We start from the raw sequence: 20,880 nt of genomic DNA, 5'->3' as shown, positions 1-20,880 counted from the left end.
TCTGGACATGGCCTGGGGATTTTGATTCCAAAGCCATCGTCACAGCATATTCTTTTTAGGGAGACGGGCTATTTGGAGATTGTTTGGACAAAACCCTTGTGGAAATGGGATAAGAAGAAAGCTTTGGCTAAGACCTCGAGGTGTACAGATAGAAGGCAGTACAGTATGGAGTCCTTTTGCACCCAACACATTTTATCATGATTCAGGCAAGACCAAAGAACGCCCTCCTGGATTCAGTCAAAACCCTTCTACAAAAGAGGAGGGCAACTATCCAGATTCTATAAACAGCTTGATCCTTGATCCAGAAAACCTAATTGGGTAGGGCTTTTTCTATTCAAGGAAACCTGGATCCAATCTCAAGCAGACCTCTGGTCCACTGAAGTAGTCACCAAGGGGTATGCGATAGAATTCTCCAGCCTCCCACCAGAATGTTTCATAAAGTCACCAGTTTCCAAAAGAACAGAAAAATTACAGAGGATTGTTCAGGCAATTCAACACTTTTCCCCCGATAAATGCCGCCAAGCCAGTTCCATTTCCAGACAAGGAGTCAGGAGTTTACTCCATATTCTTAACAGTGCCAAAGAGAAATGGAGATTGGAGGGTCATCCTGGACCTTAAAGTTCCTGAACAGGTTTGTCAAGACGAGGCACTTTAGGATGGAATCCCTGTGCTCCATCAACCCCACAGAGGTGTATCTTCATGTTCCTATTTTTCCAGGTCTCTGGAAATACCTCCACTTCTGCTTTGGGGGACTCCACCTCCAATTCAGAGCACTCCCATTCAGCCTCTCTATGGCTTCGAGGGTATTTTCCAAAATACTAATTATTCCGATTGTCAGATTGAAGACGGCAGAGTATTCACATCCATCCGTATCTGGACAACCGTCTGATCGGATCCAGCACCAGAAACAAGGCTCAACTAGACACAAAGTTGACAATATGGTGCCTTCAAGATAATGGATTCATAGTCAACCTACCACAGAGCTCCATATCTTCCTCTCAAGGACTGGAACATCTGGGAGTTATTGACACATCCATCAACCAATCATTCCTACCTCAAAACAAAGCACAAAAAATAACGGAGCTGCCAAGCGCCATAATCAAGGCCAGGTCTATGCCTCTCATGACCTTGGCCAAGCTACTAGGCCTCATGATATTATATATAGTTGCAATCTAATGGGCCTGATTGCACGCAAGACAGCTGCAACAGCTGTTATGTCCATATACACTTCAGAACATACACAGAACAAACCTGCCCCATCAGACGCCAGGCCAGGTGAAGATCAGCCTTCTACAGTGGACTAAACCATCCAACCGGTAACAAGGCAAAACATACTGAAAACAGGAGGTAGTGCTGGTTTTCACTGACAGCAGCCTCCTGGGATGGGGAGTGATGTTAGACAACAAGTCAATCCAAGGAACTTGGTCAACATGAACATCAGCCTCCTGGAACTGAGAGCCATATGGCTAGTGTTAAGACATTTTCACCAATGTCTAACACAGACACCTCCACGTAAGAACAGACAGTATTTTGGCAGTGACCTACATCAACAAGCAAAGAAGGTTGCAGTCTTCCAATCTCCACAAAGAAGCCCTGAAATTCTAACATGGGCTGAGAAGAACTTATTCTCGATTACAGCAGAACACGTAAAAGGGTCATCCAAATTCAAAGCAGATTGGCTCAGCAGCCAAACCCTACAGGAAGGAAAGTGGTCTCTTAAAAAGTTCTTCCTGCAGATAGTGAATTGATTTGGACAACCACAAGTAGACCTCTTTGCCTCCCTGACAAATCACCAGCTCAGCCACTTCTTCATGAGGTTCCATCATCCCAGGGCAGAAGCGACGGATGCGCTTATAGCTCCCTGGCCCAAGGCTCTATTTGCTTTTCTTCCTCTCCCAATTCTACCCAGGGTCCTCCAGAAGATCAAAGATCAATTAATGGACATTATACTAGTGGCCCTGTTCTGGCTACGCTGGCCCTGCTTCTCAACTCTACAGGGCATGTCAGTAATCCCCCCCCCCCCGGAAATTAGCAGTGTTCCCAGACATGCTACAACAGGGTCCCATCTGGCATCTCAGCCCTGCCTGGATGCATGTGACTGCTTGGAGGTTGAAAGAAGGGACCCACCACAAGCTCACAGATTTCCCATGGGGAAACTTCACATCATCCTCTCTGCTCTCACCAAACCACCATTTGAATGGCTTTGGGATGTCTCCATCAAATGGCTAAGAACGAAGACTCTGTTCCTTGTTGCCATCACCTCAGCCAGGTGGGTGTCTGAAATAGGCTCACTTTCAGCCAAATGTGACCTTTGTATCTTCCGTAAAAACAAAGTGGTCCTTAGACCTGATTCCATGTTTATCCCCAAGGTTAATTCTCCATTCCATGGGTCCCAGGAACTGCGCCTCCTGCCATTCTGTGCAAAGCCTAAGCATCCAAAGGAAAAGGCTTGGCATCCTCTCAATGTTAAAAGAGCCCTAAAGTATTACAGCAAATCAGCTTCTTTAGAAAAACAGATGCTATGTTTATCTCCATATCTCCTCCAAACAAGGGCTAAAGGATGCCCAGGTTGGCCATAAGCAACACCATCAAGGTGTGCATCATCAAGGCCTACGAAGCCCATAATAGAACAAAGTTTGAGTCCAGTGGCACCTTTAAGACCAACAAAGTTTCAGATGCCACTATAATGAGCCCATAATAGTTTGGTTCGTTCAGGCATCACAGCTCATTCTGTCCAGAGGGCTGCCACCAATGCCACCTTCATTAAGCATGCTACTTTTGAAGAAGTGTGTAAAGCAGCTACCTAGTCTTCGCTGTTCACTTTCATCAAGCATTATGAAATCAATACATACAGTGCTTCACAACATCATAAGTGATGATGACTCTAACCTGCCCAATAATTGAGGACACTGCTCTGGGAGGTCCCTATCAAGATGTCCTCCACTTCAGAGGGAGAATGGACCATTGGATATTTACTGTGAAGGGTCCTTCTCCTCTAAGGAAAGGAGAACATCTTGTCCCTCCTCAAGTCATCATCAGGAAGACAGTAGAGCAGGATTTTCTTCTTGTCTCAGCCTTTGTTCACTCACCTGGTATATGTATCTGCTGTTCTTCTGCTTTTTCTCCTATTGCAGAAGTAATAGCTTAGTCTAAACTGTGGATGGAGTCACCAAACTGGAGAGGGTGACTCCCACAAGGCTGAAGACAGGAAGCTGAAAATTAGTTTCTGCCTCCCTTGATTGGACGGTGGGAACCACACTATCAATATGTCCTCCTTTCCTCTGAGAAGGACCCTTCATGATAAGTATCCAATGGTCTGTTCTGCCAACTTACAATACATATTTTAGAATATTCTACTACCAAGCTTCATTAATCTGATTTTTTTGAATTTATTTTATGTATTTGTCTATTATGTTAGCCTAAAATTGGCATGTCCCAGAGGGAACATGGTGATCTTCTGCCTAAGTGGATAAATTTAAATCAACGTAAGTGGGTTAAGTTTTGCTTAAAATGTCAATTGTTAGCCTTAGACGTGACCTCTATTAGTATTTTGTGACTTATGATCTGTGACTTGTATGTATCAGAGTTTTATATCTTGAGAGGTGATAGCACATGCAGATTTTTCTCTTTGCTTTCTGTGTATACAGTTAATAAGTAAACGGTTCTGCATAAATCTTGAGTGATCTTTGATAGGAAATATTTCTATGAAATTTGCCTTCAGTTGCTGACTGTTCCCTCTAAGCTGTGGAGTCTTGTGAGCAAAAATCCTGCTTTGTGAACTACTGGCATTAAAGTTGTGAGTGAGCAATTTGGCTACTGCAGAAATTAGTGTGCTCTGGAGCCCTCCTTCCTGAGCTAAGACAAAAATGCGTGAGCTGGAAGCTAAAAAACTGAGCACTAGCTCACACTAACTCAGCTTAGAGGGAACAGTGGTCATACCTGTGATCTAGCATGTAATGTTGAGGAAAAAACTGTAGGATAGTTATCTCCAGGGGTCATTTCCTGCAGGAGCGCACAGGAGTGGAGCTCTGGCAGTAAAGAACCCTCCCCACAACAGACACCCTGTGAGGTAGGTGGGGCTGAGAGAGCTCTGACAGAAACTGCTCTTTTTCAAGAACAGCTGTGCCAGAGCTACAGCTTGTCCAAGGTCATCCAGCCAGGTGCAAGTGGAGGAGTGGACAATCAAACCCGGTTCTCCCAGATTAGAGTCCGCGCACTTAACCACTACACCAAACTGACAAAAGAAGATGAGGGGGATGGGAATAAAGGTGGGTCCCATGTTGAAGGCTGGGTTTAAAGCTGGGCTCTGGCTCTGAAAAGTTGAAGACTCCTGCATTCATACATCTTTCCTCTGCAGCTAGGTTCACCTGCCATCATCTGGGCTGTCTTGTAGATGGCCAGGCTGTGCCTCTGCTTTTATTAATGCTTAGTATTGATGGGCTGCGATCGGCTTTTTAGTTATTTATTGCATTTTACTTTTGCCTGGCTTTGGTTACTGTTTTAGATAGTATTAATGACAGCATAGTTTTATGTTTCACTAATGATTTTGTAAGCTACTTTAGGGCCTGTTTCAGCAGAAAAGTGAGATTAAGATATCTAAAATTGGCATAGCAAATGTTCATACTGATGTTCCTGAGCAGTGGATGTAAACAGTGTCAGAATGGATCTAGAATGGTTGCCCTCAGCTTCTCTTTCTGTTTTCCAGTTTCCGTTTTCAGGCAGGTATGTGAAGGTGTGCAAGTTTGCCAAAGGTATTGTGGTTATGCCACATTGTGCCTGAAGTGCCTACATATGAACTTTAATGAAAGCCTTATTCTTAATATAGCTGAGAATGTCATTCTACCCGATTAAGCACTTTGTAACTCAAGCTTTGCGTACTCTTGACACAAATAGCAGCTGATACAATAAGATATGTCACATTTTCTGCTTAAACTCAGTACATTAATGTGGCAATGTCCATTGCATGGTATTTTGTACCTTTGCCTAAAAATGTTCACTGTTGAATTTTCCAGAGCTGCTTTTTGTTTTGCAAAGACTTTGTTGCCAATGACAATTCCAGGAGGCCAGAGTAAAGCAGCACCTTGGAAAAGAAAAATGTTTCCATGAAGATACAAGCAGATCCTCATTCTACCTTGCTATACGTACACAATCCTTGGTGGTTTTGTAGCCAGAAACTCCTGGTGGATTCATTGAGGATGGATACATTTTCAGATAAAAGAAGAGAAACCTTTTCTTTGAATCTAGTCTACAGCCAAACTTACATCAGTATCATTACTCTTTTCAGGTCGCATATTTGAACCAAGATTTGAGCTGTTTTATTGTCACGCATTTTTGTTGAATATATTTCTTTTTATGTAATGCCTGCTTGTCTCTATACCAATTTTTATTGCCCGTGAAATGAGTCACCAGTGAGGAGAATATTAAGTCCAAACAACTTGAATTTGTAATAGGTTCCTAGGATGACTCAGCTTTGTCTGGAGGTATGAAACTATTTTACAATGAGTTGCCCTAGTTTCTCTACGCACATGTGCTCACCACAGTGAGTCTTACTGGTGATTTAGAAGGCTTTATGGACCAATATCCCTTTTTAGAAATATATTCTTGACTATACAGTAGATTCTTCTCAGGTATACAAGCATACATAGAGAAGTGCAGGTAACCATGGTTGGTGTATTAGGAAAAGAAATGCAAATAGCAACAAAAGTACAATACCGTTATTAGAACAGAAGTAGTAGGCTAGCTTTAAAGTTTATCAGAACTTTTCTACTTGGATTAAGCAAAAAGAAGGATTGGGGGAAGGAGGAGGTGCTTTGGCCATGATTGAAAAGCACACGAGTCTACTGTTTGTAGTAGAATTAAGATGGGACAGAGGTGTTATTGTTCTAGATGACTGTAATCTGTTCTGATTCAGATGTAGGCGTGCACTTAAGGAGCTCTAGGCATCTAGTTAGTGTTCCTGTATCAGATCATTTAACTCCAGCTGGAGGTATGTGTCAAAAATGTTTCAGGCTTGTTAAGGGTATAGTACAGAAGTAATATTATTAAACAATCTCTGCTTCCATTAAGCTTTTATTAGAACATAACTATTCTTAACATTAACTAAACCAATGTTAGTCAGTGCTGGTAAATGGATGGTAAATTATAACATCTGTCGTTATTATATAGGTAATTAAAGGAGAAGAATTACCTGAGTCCGTAAAAGGCCCAAAAAACCCGAGTCACCAGCTAGGAGCCCCTTCTGAGACGAAGCTCTTGAATATTTCAACTTCTCACATTTATAGTTTTTTTAATATCGTCTTCTAACATTAGCTAACTGTCCCACTTGATAAGGTTGTGCATTCTCAGCTAACATTATCTTATAACTTTAAACACCATACCGAGTTATCTATACTTGAAATGTCTTTTTAAAATATATAAAATTTGTTAATTCATGTTATCTACTTTTTAAAGAAGTCTTATTTTATTTATCAAATTTATATCCCACTCTCTCTCCTCTGAACAGAACTCGAGGCAGCTAAGAATATATAAAATACACCAGATAAAATGGTACAAAATACAATAACTAAACCTACAAATATAAAACTATTAAAAACTGTCATGGTTGAAATCTATCAGTTATCAGTATCACAAGTTTCTCATAGATGTGAATATCTTGTGGCCCTCAGCCAACACACTTTGAACCATATCTTCACTTCTGTGAACTTGGACAATCTTGCTGTACTCAGATGCTTCTGCACCTGGACCGCAACACATCTGATATCTATTGATACAAGTTAAGCAGCCATATGATTATGTTACTACTTTGTTTTCTTGCTCCTCTACAAAGCTATTCTATTCTAGATCTCTGAACTTTCTTTTTGGCATCTTTCGGTTGGAGACCAGGATAGTTTTGTTTCTGTGCAGAGGCATCTTCTATGATTTCTTTGGTCAAGCCTAGGGGGTGTGCAGAGAAAAACAGTATCAGTATTTCCCGATATTCCCAAATCCCTGTACCGGTATGGTATTCGGATTCGGTAAATATTTGGGAACGCTGAATTTTTTCAGCTCCATTATATCCTATGGGGACCATTATAGTCAATGGTCCCCATAAGGTATAATGGAGAATTTCGATCCGGGGTATCTGGGGCTCTGTGGGGGCTGTTTTTTGAGGTAGAGGCACCAGATTTGCGGCATATCTGCTGGTGCCCTTTTTTAACCACCCACAAGTTTCAAAAAGATTAGATGGGGGGTCCAGTTCTAGGAGCCGCAAAAGAAGGTGCCCCCATGGACAGTTTTAATGGAATTTTAATGTATATTTATGTATCTTGTTAGCCACCCCTGAGTCTGCCGAATGGCGGGGAGGGAGGGATATAAATGTAAATATAAATAAAAATTTAAATAATTATTTCCAATGGAGGGGGAAAATGCATTTAAAGCAACTGCGTCCCCTTTAAATGCCTTTTGTAAGCTGCCCCATGAGTGAACTCTGAAGTGGCGAGTTCACTAGGAAGGTGTTCAAAGGAAAAACAGCGCTTTTAAACACCAAAACACTATTTGGCAGTCCTGAAAAATGGACAAACTGGTTAATTCCATAATTCCCAAAACAAGAACTGAAAGGAAAAGAAAACTGTTCTGTATTTCTTCTGGGTTAGTATCAGCAATGGCTGCAGCCTTTTTATTATAAGAGGATGACCTGTCAGTAACATTTTAAGTACACTTGTAGCTAGAGATGTAAAAACCTAGAAAAAAATGAACCTTCCCCCATTAAAAAAATAAATAAATCTGAAGACTTAAAAATAAATTCTAATGGAAAAAATTTGAAAATTTTTGAGAACACTAAAAAAAAAATATTTTCAGTTTGGGGATAGGTAAAATGCTTTGTTAAAACAATATTTTACAAACTGAATGTTTTTTATGAATGGTGCATCCTCATCTCTTCTTTTGCAACACGTCTAGCCTCTCCTCCTTCCTCTCCTTGGAAGTCCTCCTGGAATCTAGAGGAACCTCTGGATCCATGGGGTATCTTAAGAGCAATATAGAAGAATAACTGTAAAACTAGAAGAATGCAAAAAGATACAAACTTTTAATAATGGTAACAACTTGGAAACAGAAAATGCAAAGCAGTTAAAAATTCTAAAGCAAGCCAAGAAAAGAGAACACAACAAAAAGCCCAAGACTTTGAAACTGTGTTAAGAAAAAATGCAAAACAAAACCAAGGGAAACTATTTAAAAAAAACAACCAAGGGGGGAAGTGCTCCCTTGCCCCCCTACAATCCCTCTCAGGCAAATACAAAAAACACAGGAAAACTTTTTTTAAAATTAAAAAAAGGGTAAACCAATCCTGGCACAGAACAAGAAGGCCTTCCAAGGGCAGCAGGCAGCAGAATTAATCTAGTGCCACAGACAGCAGGTATATACCACTTGCCCTTAAATGGAGTTAAGCTGCAGCCTTGCTTTTTATTGGCTTTGCCCCTGCCCAGAGAGTTGTGGAGAGGTATGAGATAATTGTCTTGACTGGGCAGACAGTTCTAGTGTTCCCCCCTAATGCCTGATTATATTGCCTGGCAGTGGTGCCTTCTCCTTGGCTGCCCACGACACTGTAAAATGGAAGAAAGACAAGCCTGGGAGCCTTAAGAAGCCGGCCCCAAATGTTCCCAGAATTTAAGACTGCCGGTATTCTGGGAAACCCAACTACTGTTCCAGATACCCATATATACCGTGTTTCCCCGAAAATAAGACACTGTCTGATTTTCAGGTGTCATTTGGGGGGGGGACGCGGGGGGACGCCATCCCCCCAGGTGAGGTGCGGGAGGGCGGGGCCTGGAGCACCCTGCTGGTGCCCGCTGGAGGTCGCCGCCGGCTGTGGGGAGGAGGCACTTCTGGTGATGTCAGGGGGTGTGGCATATGCTAATGAGTTATGCTAATGAGTCCCCCTAGCTCTTTTTCTACGAAATGACCCCTGCTTATTTTTATTTTTTCTCAAGAAGACACACTAGGGCTTATACCACAAATGCATAGAAATCCTGCTAGGGCTTATTTTTGGGGTAGGTCTTATTTTCGGGGAAACAGGGTATATGGGTTCCAGATACCATATATATATATATGCCACCAACACCATGAGGCTTTAAAAATATATATTTATTTGGATTAGAAATATCTGAATTTACATCCTTGCTTGAGAGTCTTGAACTATTTCCTTTTATCTCTCGTGAACAACTGGCCCAAAGTCACCCAGCAAGCGTCTTGGCTGAGTGGGAACCCTCATTTCTTTCTGTCTTGGTTTGGTTGAAGAACATATGGCACCCTAACTTTATTCGCAGTGATTTCTGAAGGTTGTGTTTGACATCTGACTACTTTGTGTTTCATAGGCTCACAAGACAGTGAACTTTGTTTCAACTCTTCTCCAAATCACTATGTCGGAGCAACTTGATTTGCCAGTGAGACAGGCAGGTAAGCGTTGGTGCTTGTTTTCTGAAAATATATTTACATATGACTTTTTATTTGATATTGTGTAATTGAGCAAAACGTGTAGCAGAAACGAGATGTTTAAAAAAAGAAATCAGTGTGACATCCCCTATGAATAGAACTAGTGTGATCTCAAAAGTGGAGCAAAATAATTTTGCAGTAATGGACAAATTAAGGTAATTTGGATTTTTGTGCACAAAACTGTCCTTCATTGTGTTTATAATTACATGACAACTCTGTGTTCATAATCAGAATTTCCTGACAAAATGTTTAATGGCAGCAGAAATAACCTGCCAATTAGAAATGGGATGCTGGAAGACACCAGACTTTTCAAGCTGTGATTTCTGATAAATATTAGTTACTAATCTAACTGGTGGAATACCAGCAGATTTGGTATTTTGTCATATATGTGGACCTAATTGGGTTGGATCCAAAGTACCGTCAACAGAGCTCTGCTTATTGAGTATAACATCTGTCTATGTCTTAACCCCAGCACCCTAAAGTCAGTGCAAACATAAAATGCTCTATAGCCTGAGTTAAGTGGTGCTCATGGAAGTGAACTCCCCATCCTCAAGGTTTGTGCACTGCTGAATACCGTGTGCCTTGAGGTTTTGAATTGGGACTGAAAATAAAAGTGACAGACCTCCAAAGAAGTCTCAGAAAGAAAAATTAAGGCTAATAAATTGGGAAATCGGAGAGAATTTATTGAGGAGAGACTGAGTTGCAGGAATATAGTCAGAGCTATATACATTTCTGTGCAAACTACCACACATGAGTCAGTACCAATACCCAATTCTGGCATTCACGCAGTAACGCCCTGACAGAGCAATGTATACCTCAGAAAATAAGAGAATGGGGACATGGAATACATAGAGAAGGGAAAGGAAGAGAGAGGGGAAAAGATGTGTTATCTATACTTTTCCATATTGAGAAAATCATCAGAGTTGGCTTAGCTGTGTTGGATTTCAAGATGTGCAGACCAGCTATGGCTTGGAGAGAGGTTTAAAGAAGGGCAGTTCAGCAGTGGGCCGTTCAGCAGTAATTTCAGACCGTAAATCCAAAGAGAAGCGAGGCTCAGTCTGATCAGTGTGTCAGAACCAGGGGTGCACGTATGGGAAACTAAGGTCCCTGCCACACGGCAGGGAAAAGGATGGCTGAAACGTGGCTAATCAGAGCCGCACCAAAGTTGAGACGCCACGGCACGATCAGATGCCGGGGAGGAAGAGTCCGATGGGAGGGGGAGGCTGCCGAACTGTGCATGCTCGAGCATGCGCAGTACGCCCGGGGGCCGGGATGCGGCAGCGCAAGGACGCGCCGGCCGATCCCACGGCCCAGCTTGAGGCGCTGTACGGGATACAATCACCTAGGTAGGTGGTTCTTTTTTACTGCGCGGTATTGGCGTTTGGGACGGAACAGGGACGGGCAGGCAACGATTCCCAGATGTTGCCGTGGGATCGTGCCTGTTTGCTCCGCCCCCGTTCCGTCCCCCTCCCGGCCCAAAACGCCTCGTATGAACAGGGCCAAGTAAGAGTTACAGGGATAAGAAAACAAACATTGATTTTAATGGGCTTGCCAGGAGATAGAGGAGTCTGTGGAAATCAAACTTGGTGCAGGAGAAAATACAAGGTGGATGGGGAGGCCCACTCCTCCAGCTGGAGAAAGGGAGGAGAGGTCAGAAATAGGGGGGGGGGTGCCTATTGCCCTGTTGGTACGAAGGAATGTAGGCTGTCTGAAGATGATGAAATCAGCTATTGCCTAGACAGTAACTCTGAAACCTTGATTACGTCAAAAATATACAATATGAAATCCAAATGTCTGTATATATGGAGTTGGTTCTGATTCTTCTAAATTCTTCTAAAGGTGTATGTGCCACAGCCCCTTCCTTGAGGATTTGGTCATCATTGCAAGGCACCTCCCATGGATTTTACCAGTTCAGAGATTTGTGCAAAATCTGGCAGATCATTCTGGATCTGGTCCAAGACATTTGGCGCAAGTGTCAGCCAAAATAGAGTGTGATGCCTACAAAACAGGCACATACTGGTCTTGGCAACATTATCCACCACATATATATTTCACCGTTTGTCTGAAGCGTTAATTGCAGATTATATAAGGTTTATCCTGTTTTATCCTTGTAACAAGCCAGTGAAGCTGTTGAAGGAGAGGTGGGTTAGGCTGCCAGTGACTGGCTCAAGGTCACACAGAGAACTTCATGTCTGAATAAGAATTGAAATGCAGGTTCAAATCCAAAAAATCTGCCACACTGTACTGGCTCTCTTGACATAGCAGAGGTGACAGTAGTTTCTGAGGTATTTTGGTCCTAAGCCATTTCTCAGTCCACACATGATGTCATCATATATATTTTTGGGTATATCTCCGAAGCTTCAGAATTAGAAATATGAAACTGTTGAAGACAAACTTTAGAGAATGAGTGCAGAATAGGTGATGTTTGATACAGTATCTTTCATGAAAATGGTGGCGTGGGAGAATTTTCAAGGAACAAATTGAGAAAGGTTATTAGTGTGCCATTGTTTGCTGTTCAGGTAATGAATCTGATAATTACATTCATTATGTATACATATGCTTTGGCTCTATTAATATTGAGATGCCTCTTGACAGGTGTTATCTACTTGAAGAATATGATAACTCAATATTGGCCTGATCGCGATACTACACCGGGGGACATCCCACCTTATTCAATACCTGAAGAAGATAGACACTGTATTCGCGAGAATATTGTAGAAGCCATTATTCACTCTCCTGAGCTGATCCGGTATGCCTGTTTGAATTATGATCACTAAATGTATTCTTTCCATATAGAGGACCTCATTAGGCTAGGCTTTCATTGTCATTAGAACTTAACATCAATTTTGTACTTGAAATCATAGGTTCTGTATAGCTGGAGAAAATGGCAAGTGATTCATCTGCTCTCAGATTTCAAGGGATCTGTGTATCTTGCCTGGTGTTACATATTTGGACTATTACTGTCCTTTGTGTTTCCAGTGCCGAGGATTCCATTTGTTACTTCCTGCTTCCTGAAAACTAGGGGTGCACCCTGGCACCAGCACCATTTTAAATCTGCAAGCCTTCTCAGCATTTTGCACAGGGTGTTCACAAGACCAGGTCTTGCACAGGATGTTCACAAGACCAGGTGTGGTCACAAGACCACCATTTTAAATCTGCATGCCTTCTCAGCATTTTGCACAGGATGTTCACAAGACCAGGTCTTGCACAGGATGTTCACAAGACCAGGTGTGGTCACAAGACTACCATTTTAAATCTGCATGCCTTCTCAGCATTTTGCACAGGATGTTCACAAGACCAGGTGTGGAAGTCTGAGACATCCACACTCCCCCTTTTTATTTTTGTCATATCCAGCTTAATTAAGAATTCTGGTGAATTTGAAAGCTTGCGTGGTGTTTTGGTTGATCCTAATAAGAGGTTGTCCAGGCGTGGGCTCGCATCCAGATTCAGCCTCCCCCCACTGAAGCTCCAGAGCTGGGGTACTTACCTGGTTCATGGCTATCAGAAGGAAGGAGGAAAGAATAAGATCTGCTGAGGTGGCAACTAAAGGGAGCCTTCTTGGGGTGCCAACGAACAGGCTGCTTGCTTAAGGCAACCTAGAGAATCTCCTGGAGCTAGCCAGCAGCTGATTAAAGAGGGCCACCTGGCCCAGTGAAACAAGCAAGGACAGGCTAGCCAGAGGTGCAGGGGCCATTGGGTTAATGGGGAAGGGTGGCTGTTTGACGTCTTGAGGGTGGAGGAGGCGAGACAAAACCAGAAGAGAGAAATAAAAGGAAGGGCTCCACAGGCAGGGTAGAGAGGAAGGAGGCACAATGTCAGGCAGTTAGTTTGAGTGCTGCTCGAGGGGAGGGGAGGGGAGGGGAGGAAGGACCTGCGGCTGTATGCCGGCATCCTACCAACCCCTGGTTCTCAGTCCTGAGAGGAATCTGTGTAGAGAAGATGATGGCGGGGAGGATGGAGGATGAACTCTCAAAAATGTATTATGTGGATTGGGGGGGGAGGCATTACGGTTGCAATTTTTGTGATGCTAAGGAGAAAAAGTAGGTCTGTCAGCATTTAAATGCTTAACACCACTCCCTTGCATTAAAAAGACTGAAACTTTCCTAGTTGTTGTGGCAACCCCCGCCTTTATTTCAAATACATGCAAGCTGCTTCTTCCACACATGAAAGAAATAGTGAAACATGTTAACATGTGTTTTGTATTCTAGAGTACAACTGACGACTTGCATCCACCATATTATCAAGCATGATTATCCCAATCGTTGGACTGCAGTTGTGGAGAAAATTGGTTTTTATCTTCAGTCTGATAACAGTGCTTGTTGGCTTGGAATTCTTCTTTGTCTTTATCAGCTTGTAAAGAACTACGAGTAAGTTCCCTTCTTGTAGTCATCTCCTAGAAGCGCCACAGCAGGGATGTGCTACACTAGTAGCTTACGCAGCTAGTTTCTAGACAATAGGTCTGGGTGAGTCACTTATGCTGAATAAGCTATGGAGTGGGCCCCTGCTGTGATGATTGTGTGGGAATTTGTCAATACAGAAAAAGCTCCTATCAAGATTTGTGTGCACTGGCATTCTTTCAAAGGGCTGTGGAATTCATAACTGCTGCCGCCCAGGCCTCTGCAGCCACTGCTCTGACTTGTACCATTCTCTTTTTTCAAGTTTTAGAGTGTAGAAATGTCTAAAATTGTGCTCCTTAAGGAGTCACAAGGTTATTTTAACAACATAATTTGTGACAGAGAGATTAAGGACGGTTGTGCTACTCAGGGCTTTTTTTTGTAGAAAAAGCCCAGTAGGAACTCATTAGCATAATAGGCCATACCCAACAGCAGGAACTAATTAGCATATTAGGCCACACCCCCGACAGCACAGCTCATTCGCATATTAGGCCACACCCCTGTGTTACCAGAAGTGTGGTCTCCCAGCCACACCCACCTTTTGCTTCTTATTCTCTTTACCTTGTTTGTTGACAAAACCCAGCGCTTTTTTTTGGAGCAGGAACTCCTTTGCATGTTAGGCCACACACCCCTAATTGTAGCCAATCCTAATGAGTTTCTGCTGTTGGGTGTGGCCTGTTATGCTAATGAGTTCCTGCTGGGCGTGGCCAACTTGGGAGCCAGCCGGAACTCCGTTCCTGTGCGTTCCTGCCCAAAAATAGCCCTGGTGCTGCTGAAGCTAATGGATGTAGTTCTGATTAAAAAAAATCTGTTTAGCCGTCTTCTGTGAGATGCTCTGGAATGGAGGAAGAGCGAGCCATAGGTTGAATAATTAAACTGTGTACGTTAAAAAAAAAAAAATCACTACACTCCTTTTTAAAAGTAGTGCTTTTTCCACTGTGAAGATGATTTCCCAGAGTTCAGAAAGTCTTAGGAAGGGATTCCCAGTATGGTCCCTGCCCAGTGTTTTAGAAAGTGGGTGGGGCCAGTGGGGATTTTGTCCAGTCTAATTGGCCACTGGAGATAAGATTGACTGCTCAGAGTTTTTTTACAAATTGCTTTGGCAGCAGTGGCTGCCACAGCTTAAGTATCTTCACTGTGTGACTGAGGGCGAGCTGTGCATATGCCAGGAAATATTTTTAAACATTATGTTCATTTTAAATGGCATCCTGTTAAGTAGAGCTTCTGCCTAAAATGTTGAAGAGTTGCTGTTAAAGTTATGCATAACCTCACTCCCTGACATACTGTGGTTGGCTCTGTCTCCCATGGCAGACATATTTTAGTTGCACCCACCAACCTGTGTCAGAATTCCAAAGTTGCCCCCAGGTTGGGGAACCCCTGGTCTTGGGTCTTGCTTCCATATGCCTTCTACCACACCCCCATTTCCCAGACAGGGTTTTTCTACCTAGAAATTATCTCTGTGCCCCTTCCATTATTAACTGTAATGTGAACTTACTTCTGGAAGCCAAGAAAAAAAATAACAGGACCCCTCTCCTGTTTTTCATATTCTCCCGAGTGCTTCTTGCACAAACAACTGCAGGGCCATGGAATTCTGTAGTGTTCTCTGGTAGCCTTCATGGTTTTATAAAAATTACACTCACTGGGACTAGATGTATTTTAGATTCCTAGGTTAGGTAGTGGTCTCAAGTTTTAGATGCACCAGAATCTGCCAGCCAAAATGTCTCCAGCCCTGGCAAATATCAAGAATTCTTACCTTAATTTGCACTAACTTTCCACGATGTACATGATGCAGTGTTTAAAGAGCCAAGTTTTTGATGGACGTGTTAAAGTAACATTTTTTTGATGTGGAGCAAAAGTGGTTATCGGTCGGTTTCCCGGCATATCACAATTAGGATAAATTCATAAATTGCATTGTCTCCAGAGGAATCAGCCCAAAAAGACAGTGATAGGTTTAGTGCTTTCTTGCATAAGGACTTTCTCTTGAAGCTTCTTGTCTTTCTTTTAAATTGTAGTTGCATTTAAAATCTTTTTAAAGCCAGTTCTTCTTGTTAAAGGTATAAGAAACCAGAAGAGCGGACACCTTTGATAGCTGCGATGCAACACTTTTTGCCTGTTCTGAAGGATCGTTTTATACAGCTCCTCTCTGATCCCTCTGATCAATCTGTCCTCATCCAGAAACAGATCTTCAAAATCTTCTATGCCCTTGTCCAGGTGTGAATCAGTTTCTCTTCTTAAGAGGTAGAATGCGTTAATGTTGTTGTCCTATGCAGAATTATTCCAGTTGATTTCATTGGGCTAAGACTGGAGTAATGTTGCACTGGAGTGCACTGTAAATCATGTAGGTATTTTAAGAAATGGTTTTCCATCATTGTAATCGGATATAACATAATACGGGGTCTGTAGTGGATGTTATAATCTTTACTTTTTATGTACCATTTACTTATTTGCAAATCAAGAAAGGAATTTAAGATACTTGTACTGTATAACTGTCCCGAGTCGCGGACCTGGAGAACCGGCCCCCAGGACCCCCGCCCAGCCTTCCAGGACCCCCGCTGCCTGCCTTACCGCAGAGGAGAGGACCCGACTCGCCAGTGTGGGAGACGGGAGCGGCAACCTCCCTCGATGAATGCCGCGCCAGATAGGCCAGGAGGAGAGACTGGGACCAGGCTGCGGGCGGCGGAGCGGCGTCCCTGATCTTCTCACGGAGACGCCCTTCTGGCGTCTCTGCTAATAAAGAGGGGCGGGCCCAAGCAAAAAGGGCGGAGGGGCGGTCCCGGGAGTGGGGAAAGGGGGATAAAAGGCAGGACGGAGTAGGGGCCGGGGAGGAGGAGCACGTTGGAACTGCAAGTCGGAGAGAGAGAGAGGTGGCGAGAGAGGGGGGAGAACGTTGCAGTGTGCTGGCAGAGGGACGAGCGGGGTGATCTTAACCCTGTCCCCTGCCCATCTGAGGCCCCCACTCCTCCCCCCTTTTTGGACCAAGCCGTCCTCTGGACCGCCCCATCCCCCCCCCCCAGAACCCGATCCGGACTCCGACAACACGGCTACAGGGGGCGGTACCCCGCGGAGGAAGGGGGAGCGCGACAATAACGTGTTTTTTTTAACTGAAATTGTGATATTTATCTTAAGCCTTCTTTGCCCTTGCTCTTAGAATGGATTGTAGGACATGAGGAGTTCAGCACATACGTAGTGTCTTTTAATGGCAAATGCCACTGTCAATTGTTGAGGGATATTTTAAAAAACTAAAAAAGATTGGCTAAATCTTTGGACTAACAATTCACTATTTATAACGATGTATTTACTTCTATAACTATACGTGAACAGTAGCTTCTGGAGGACTACTCAAGTGGGCTAACAAAATTAATAAAACAATAAAAATATAAACTATGGAGTTTTAAAAAGACAGCAGTCATATTCCCCCTGATGTAACATAAAACAGCACAAGTCGCATGAGAGGTAGCATCTGATAGTTCCAGCTTCCAGAAGCTGTAAAAAAGACAGGAGTACTCCTGCAGAAAGTAGGCCATAAAACAGCCAGCTTTAAAATGATGAGACAAACTTTAATGAAAAGCCTTTAATACACACACTCAGGAGTTGATCAGACTTAATATGCTTTCACATCGGGTTGATTCTGGCGGTGCCTTGAAATTCTTCTGACTGCTTCTTTGGATTTCCTCAGCTGCTCAGACACTCCTGGTCAGCCTTGTCCAAATGCCTTCCTCCTTTCAGTCTGCCTGCTTCCCTGTTGTTGTATGCGCACTGCCAGTGCCTTAGCACTCAGGGTCCATTGTCTGCTGTGCTGTGGATACTTTTGTAGTCCCATCGCAGCTTGTTCAAGGGGGTTCTTCTTCCCTGCAGCATCCATTTCTCTCCAACAACTCTCCAGCTGACTTTTTTTCGCTTGTCACTCCTCCTCACCTGTCACTCATTCCCCTGGCATTCTCTAGTCTCCCTAGCAACCATAATCCCCTCAGCCTCTCTCATCTGGCTGTTCCTTATACAAAGTTCATTTCATACCCTTTTCTGTTAATCTATGAAATTGCCATCTATGATATCCTAGGTAAAAACTAAATAGTAACTATAGAATTTGATTTTTTTAAAAAAACAAAAACAAAAAACTGAGCTGGTCTGAAGTTATGTACTGCCTATTATTTATTTATTTATTTATTTGGATTTCTATCCCACCCTCCCCGAAGGCTCAGGGCGGCTAACAGGGCACAATGCCAGGTAATAACAATGAAACAGTATAAAATGTTAAATTACAATAAACAATTAATAAACAAGTAAATAAACATCATAAAAACATTTCCAGTGCTCCTCTATTCAGTTCCAGATGTTAAGATTTTAAGACCAAGATGGTGTTCTCAGTGGCATAGCTAGACAACCACAGCAGTGCAAATCCCACTGCCCTGCCGTCCCCTAAACACTTCCCGTTCCCTCTAATGCTGCCCGCGCCAGCGGTAGCAATATGCGGAAATCATAGGGTGCTGATGGAACAATGATGGTGAAACAATGATGGTGGCGGCTCCTATTCGAAAGCCTGGCGGAAGAGCTCCGTCTTACAGGTCCTGCGGAACTGTACTAGGTCCCGCAGTGCCCGGATCGCCCCTGGGAGCCACCAGATAGGAGCCGCCACCGAAAGAAGAACATAGTTGCCAATTAGTCTGATAGGATAAAAGACTTGCATGGTACAAAGGCCACTTTTTAAATTAAGCAATAGCCGGTATAGGGTTGAATCAGTTTTCTGACATGAGATACATCATTTTAAATCAGTGCCAAGACAGTGCACAGGTATCTTTTTTTTCAATCTCAGTGAAACCAAATGGTAATAAAAGAACCTTTTTGAGGACAAGAGCTGCAACTCTAAGAAGGGACATGCACATCCTGGAGAGAACTGCATGTGCAGCAAGAGCTTCCACTTCCTACTGTCTTTCTGTAACAGCTCCCACTTATGTTACTTGTTACTTACACTTCTACTCTGTTTTGGCTTACAGGATAAAATTATTGCAGTCACAATAAAATCAGATAAAACATAATAGATCAAAAAGTGTGTGGCTCTGCAATGAGACAAGCTGCTGGCCATTTTAAAAGGGGGGTATATTTTCTGCTGCAGTGAAAATAATCAAAGTTTGATTCTTTAATGCGCATGCATATTCCTCCTTTGGGTTATAACTATATACTGTGTCAATAGTACTATTCTCCATCATATTTCAAACAGTCAAGAAGGTGCCTAATAGAAGTTTAAGAAGAGATTAGGATGTGTGCATAATGTCTTGCTTTTAAAACATATTAATTTGTATTTTAATAGTATACATTACCCCTTGAGTTGATCAATCAACAGAACTTAGCAGAGTGGATAGAAATTCTGAAGACCGTTGTGGACCGAGATGTTCCAGCTGTAAGTACTTGTTACTTTTAGTGTGTTGTATACAACAGTTGGTTGTTTAGTTTGCCTAATTTTAGGCCAGAAGTCCTTCGTAAATTCATCTTAGAAGACATTCAGAGCTCAGTGACTTATGCTGTGGTAAAATTTTGTTGCTTAGCTATTAGGAAACGTAAACTTATTTTAGCTGAAAAAATTGTATGATTCTTTTATTAACACGATTTTACTTTACTAATGTTATTAACTCTCTCCTGTTAATGTTTTTATATTATTCCCATGTTATTACTGTTTTAATCCCTTTTATATCAGAATTGTACTGTTTTACTGGCTCCTGCCGCAATAAATTAGATTGATTGAGTTTGCCTAATTTTAGTAATCGAATATTCTCAATGAGATTTAACTTTGGACCGTAATTGATGGGCAAGCAAGTGTAATTAAAGCGCTGAACTAAAATGCAGGGATCTGGCTTCCAATCCCTACTCAACCATCGTGCTCCATGACACTGGATGGTCACTCTCTGCCTAACCTTTTAGGGTTGGTGTAAAAATACTGGGGGGGGGGGGGGCGGCCCCCCAAACCACATGGGGGGACGACACACACACACACACACACACTGTGTACATTGCCCAGATCTCCTCCAAGGAAGGGTAGGATAAGAATATAATGACTACATGAGTACATTAAGGAATCATATGTTTACCTCGGTGTTTCTTGGAAAGTTTTGCCTTGTTGGACCCTACAACAAATCAGGCAAGTTTCTTTTTAACCGAACAGTCACTTGCCATGAAGCTTCCTCAGTCTTGACACCTAGCTCATGGAATGCCCTCCCCCTGTGGTCTACCTGGCAACTGCTCTCTTGACCTTTGCGTGACTGTCAAGCTATTTCTGTTTGACTAGGCTTTTATATATGCTTCTCCACCTTTCAGTTATTTTATTCAGTCACTGAAAATTGTGTATGCTAGAGCCTGTATATTTTTCATTGTGTTCATTGGGCCTGATTTTATGACTGTTTCAGTCTTGCTCCGAGTTGATTTTCCTTCTGCTGTTGAGGTTTTTTGCAGTTCATGCCTGAGCAAAACTGTTAGCAATAGGATGTTTTGAAGGTTATTAAGGTCGCTATAAGTCGCAACTGACTTAACAGTGTATAACATACACACATTTCATGTTGGCTGAGTTAGGTCATATTCTGTTTTTGATCAGGTGGGTTTGACATTGATTAATTGGTTATTTTTTCAATATTTTACATTTTTGTTGTTACTGCCACATTGAGAGTTCTCCCTGGAGGGGCAGCAAACCAATGTACTCCTAAATAGATGAAAGTAAATATTGTTAAGTACTTACTTTTGTAAATGTACTGTTGATTCTTAAAGGAAACCCTTCAAGTCGATGAAGATGATAGACCTGAATTACCTTGGTGGAAATGTAAAAAGTGGGCACTGCACATCTTGGCTAGGCTTTTTGAAAGGTAATGATTTTTGTCAAGATTCCTTGTATTGTAAGAATATAACAATGGTATGAATAAAATGTTGCAGCATTATCTTATGTTTCTTTCTAATAATAATAGGTACGGAAGCCCTGGCAATGTTTCCAAGGAATACAATGAATTTGCTGAAGTTTTCTTAAAGGCATTTGCTGTTGGTG

The 20,880-nt window shown here is 42.5% G+C and overlaps 1 protein-coding gene across 1 annotated transcript in view; it reads left to right on the top strand.

Annotated features, from left to right (window-relative positions):
• The window catches only part of IPO7 (importin 7), a 76,250-nt gene that overhangs the window by 21,506 nt on the left and 33,864 nt on the right, over nt 1–20,880 (top strand). Inside the window, 7 exon segments of the mRNA XM_015410360.1 lie at nt 9,348–9,429; nt 12,061–12,214; nt 13,674–13,832; nt 15,914–16,070; nt 19,165–19,254; nt 20,610–20,704; nt 20,804–20,873. Of these exon segments, the coding sequence (XP_015265846.1) occupies nt 9,348–9,429; nt 12,061–12,214; nt 13,674–13,832; nt 15,914–16,070; nt 19,165–19,254; nt 20,610–20,704; nt 20,804–20,873 (807 nt within the window).

Source organism: Gekko japonicus, unplaced genomic scaffold, assembly GCF_001447785.1.
Source record: "Gekko japonicus isolate JY-2015 unplaced genomic scaffold, Gekko_japonicus_V1.1 scaffold1697, whole genome shotgun sequence".
Classification (NCBI taxonomy): Eukaryota; Metazoa; Chordata; class Lepidosauria; order Squamata; family Gekkonidae; genus Gekko; species Gekko japonicus.
This window is presented reverse-complemented; position numbering and strand designations above follow the sequence as displayed.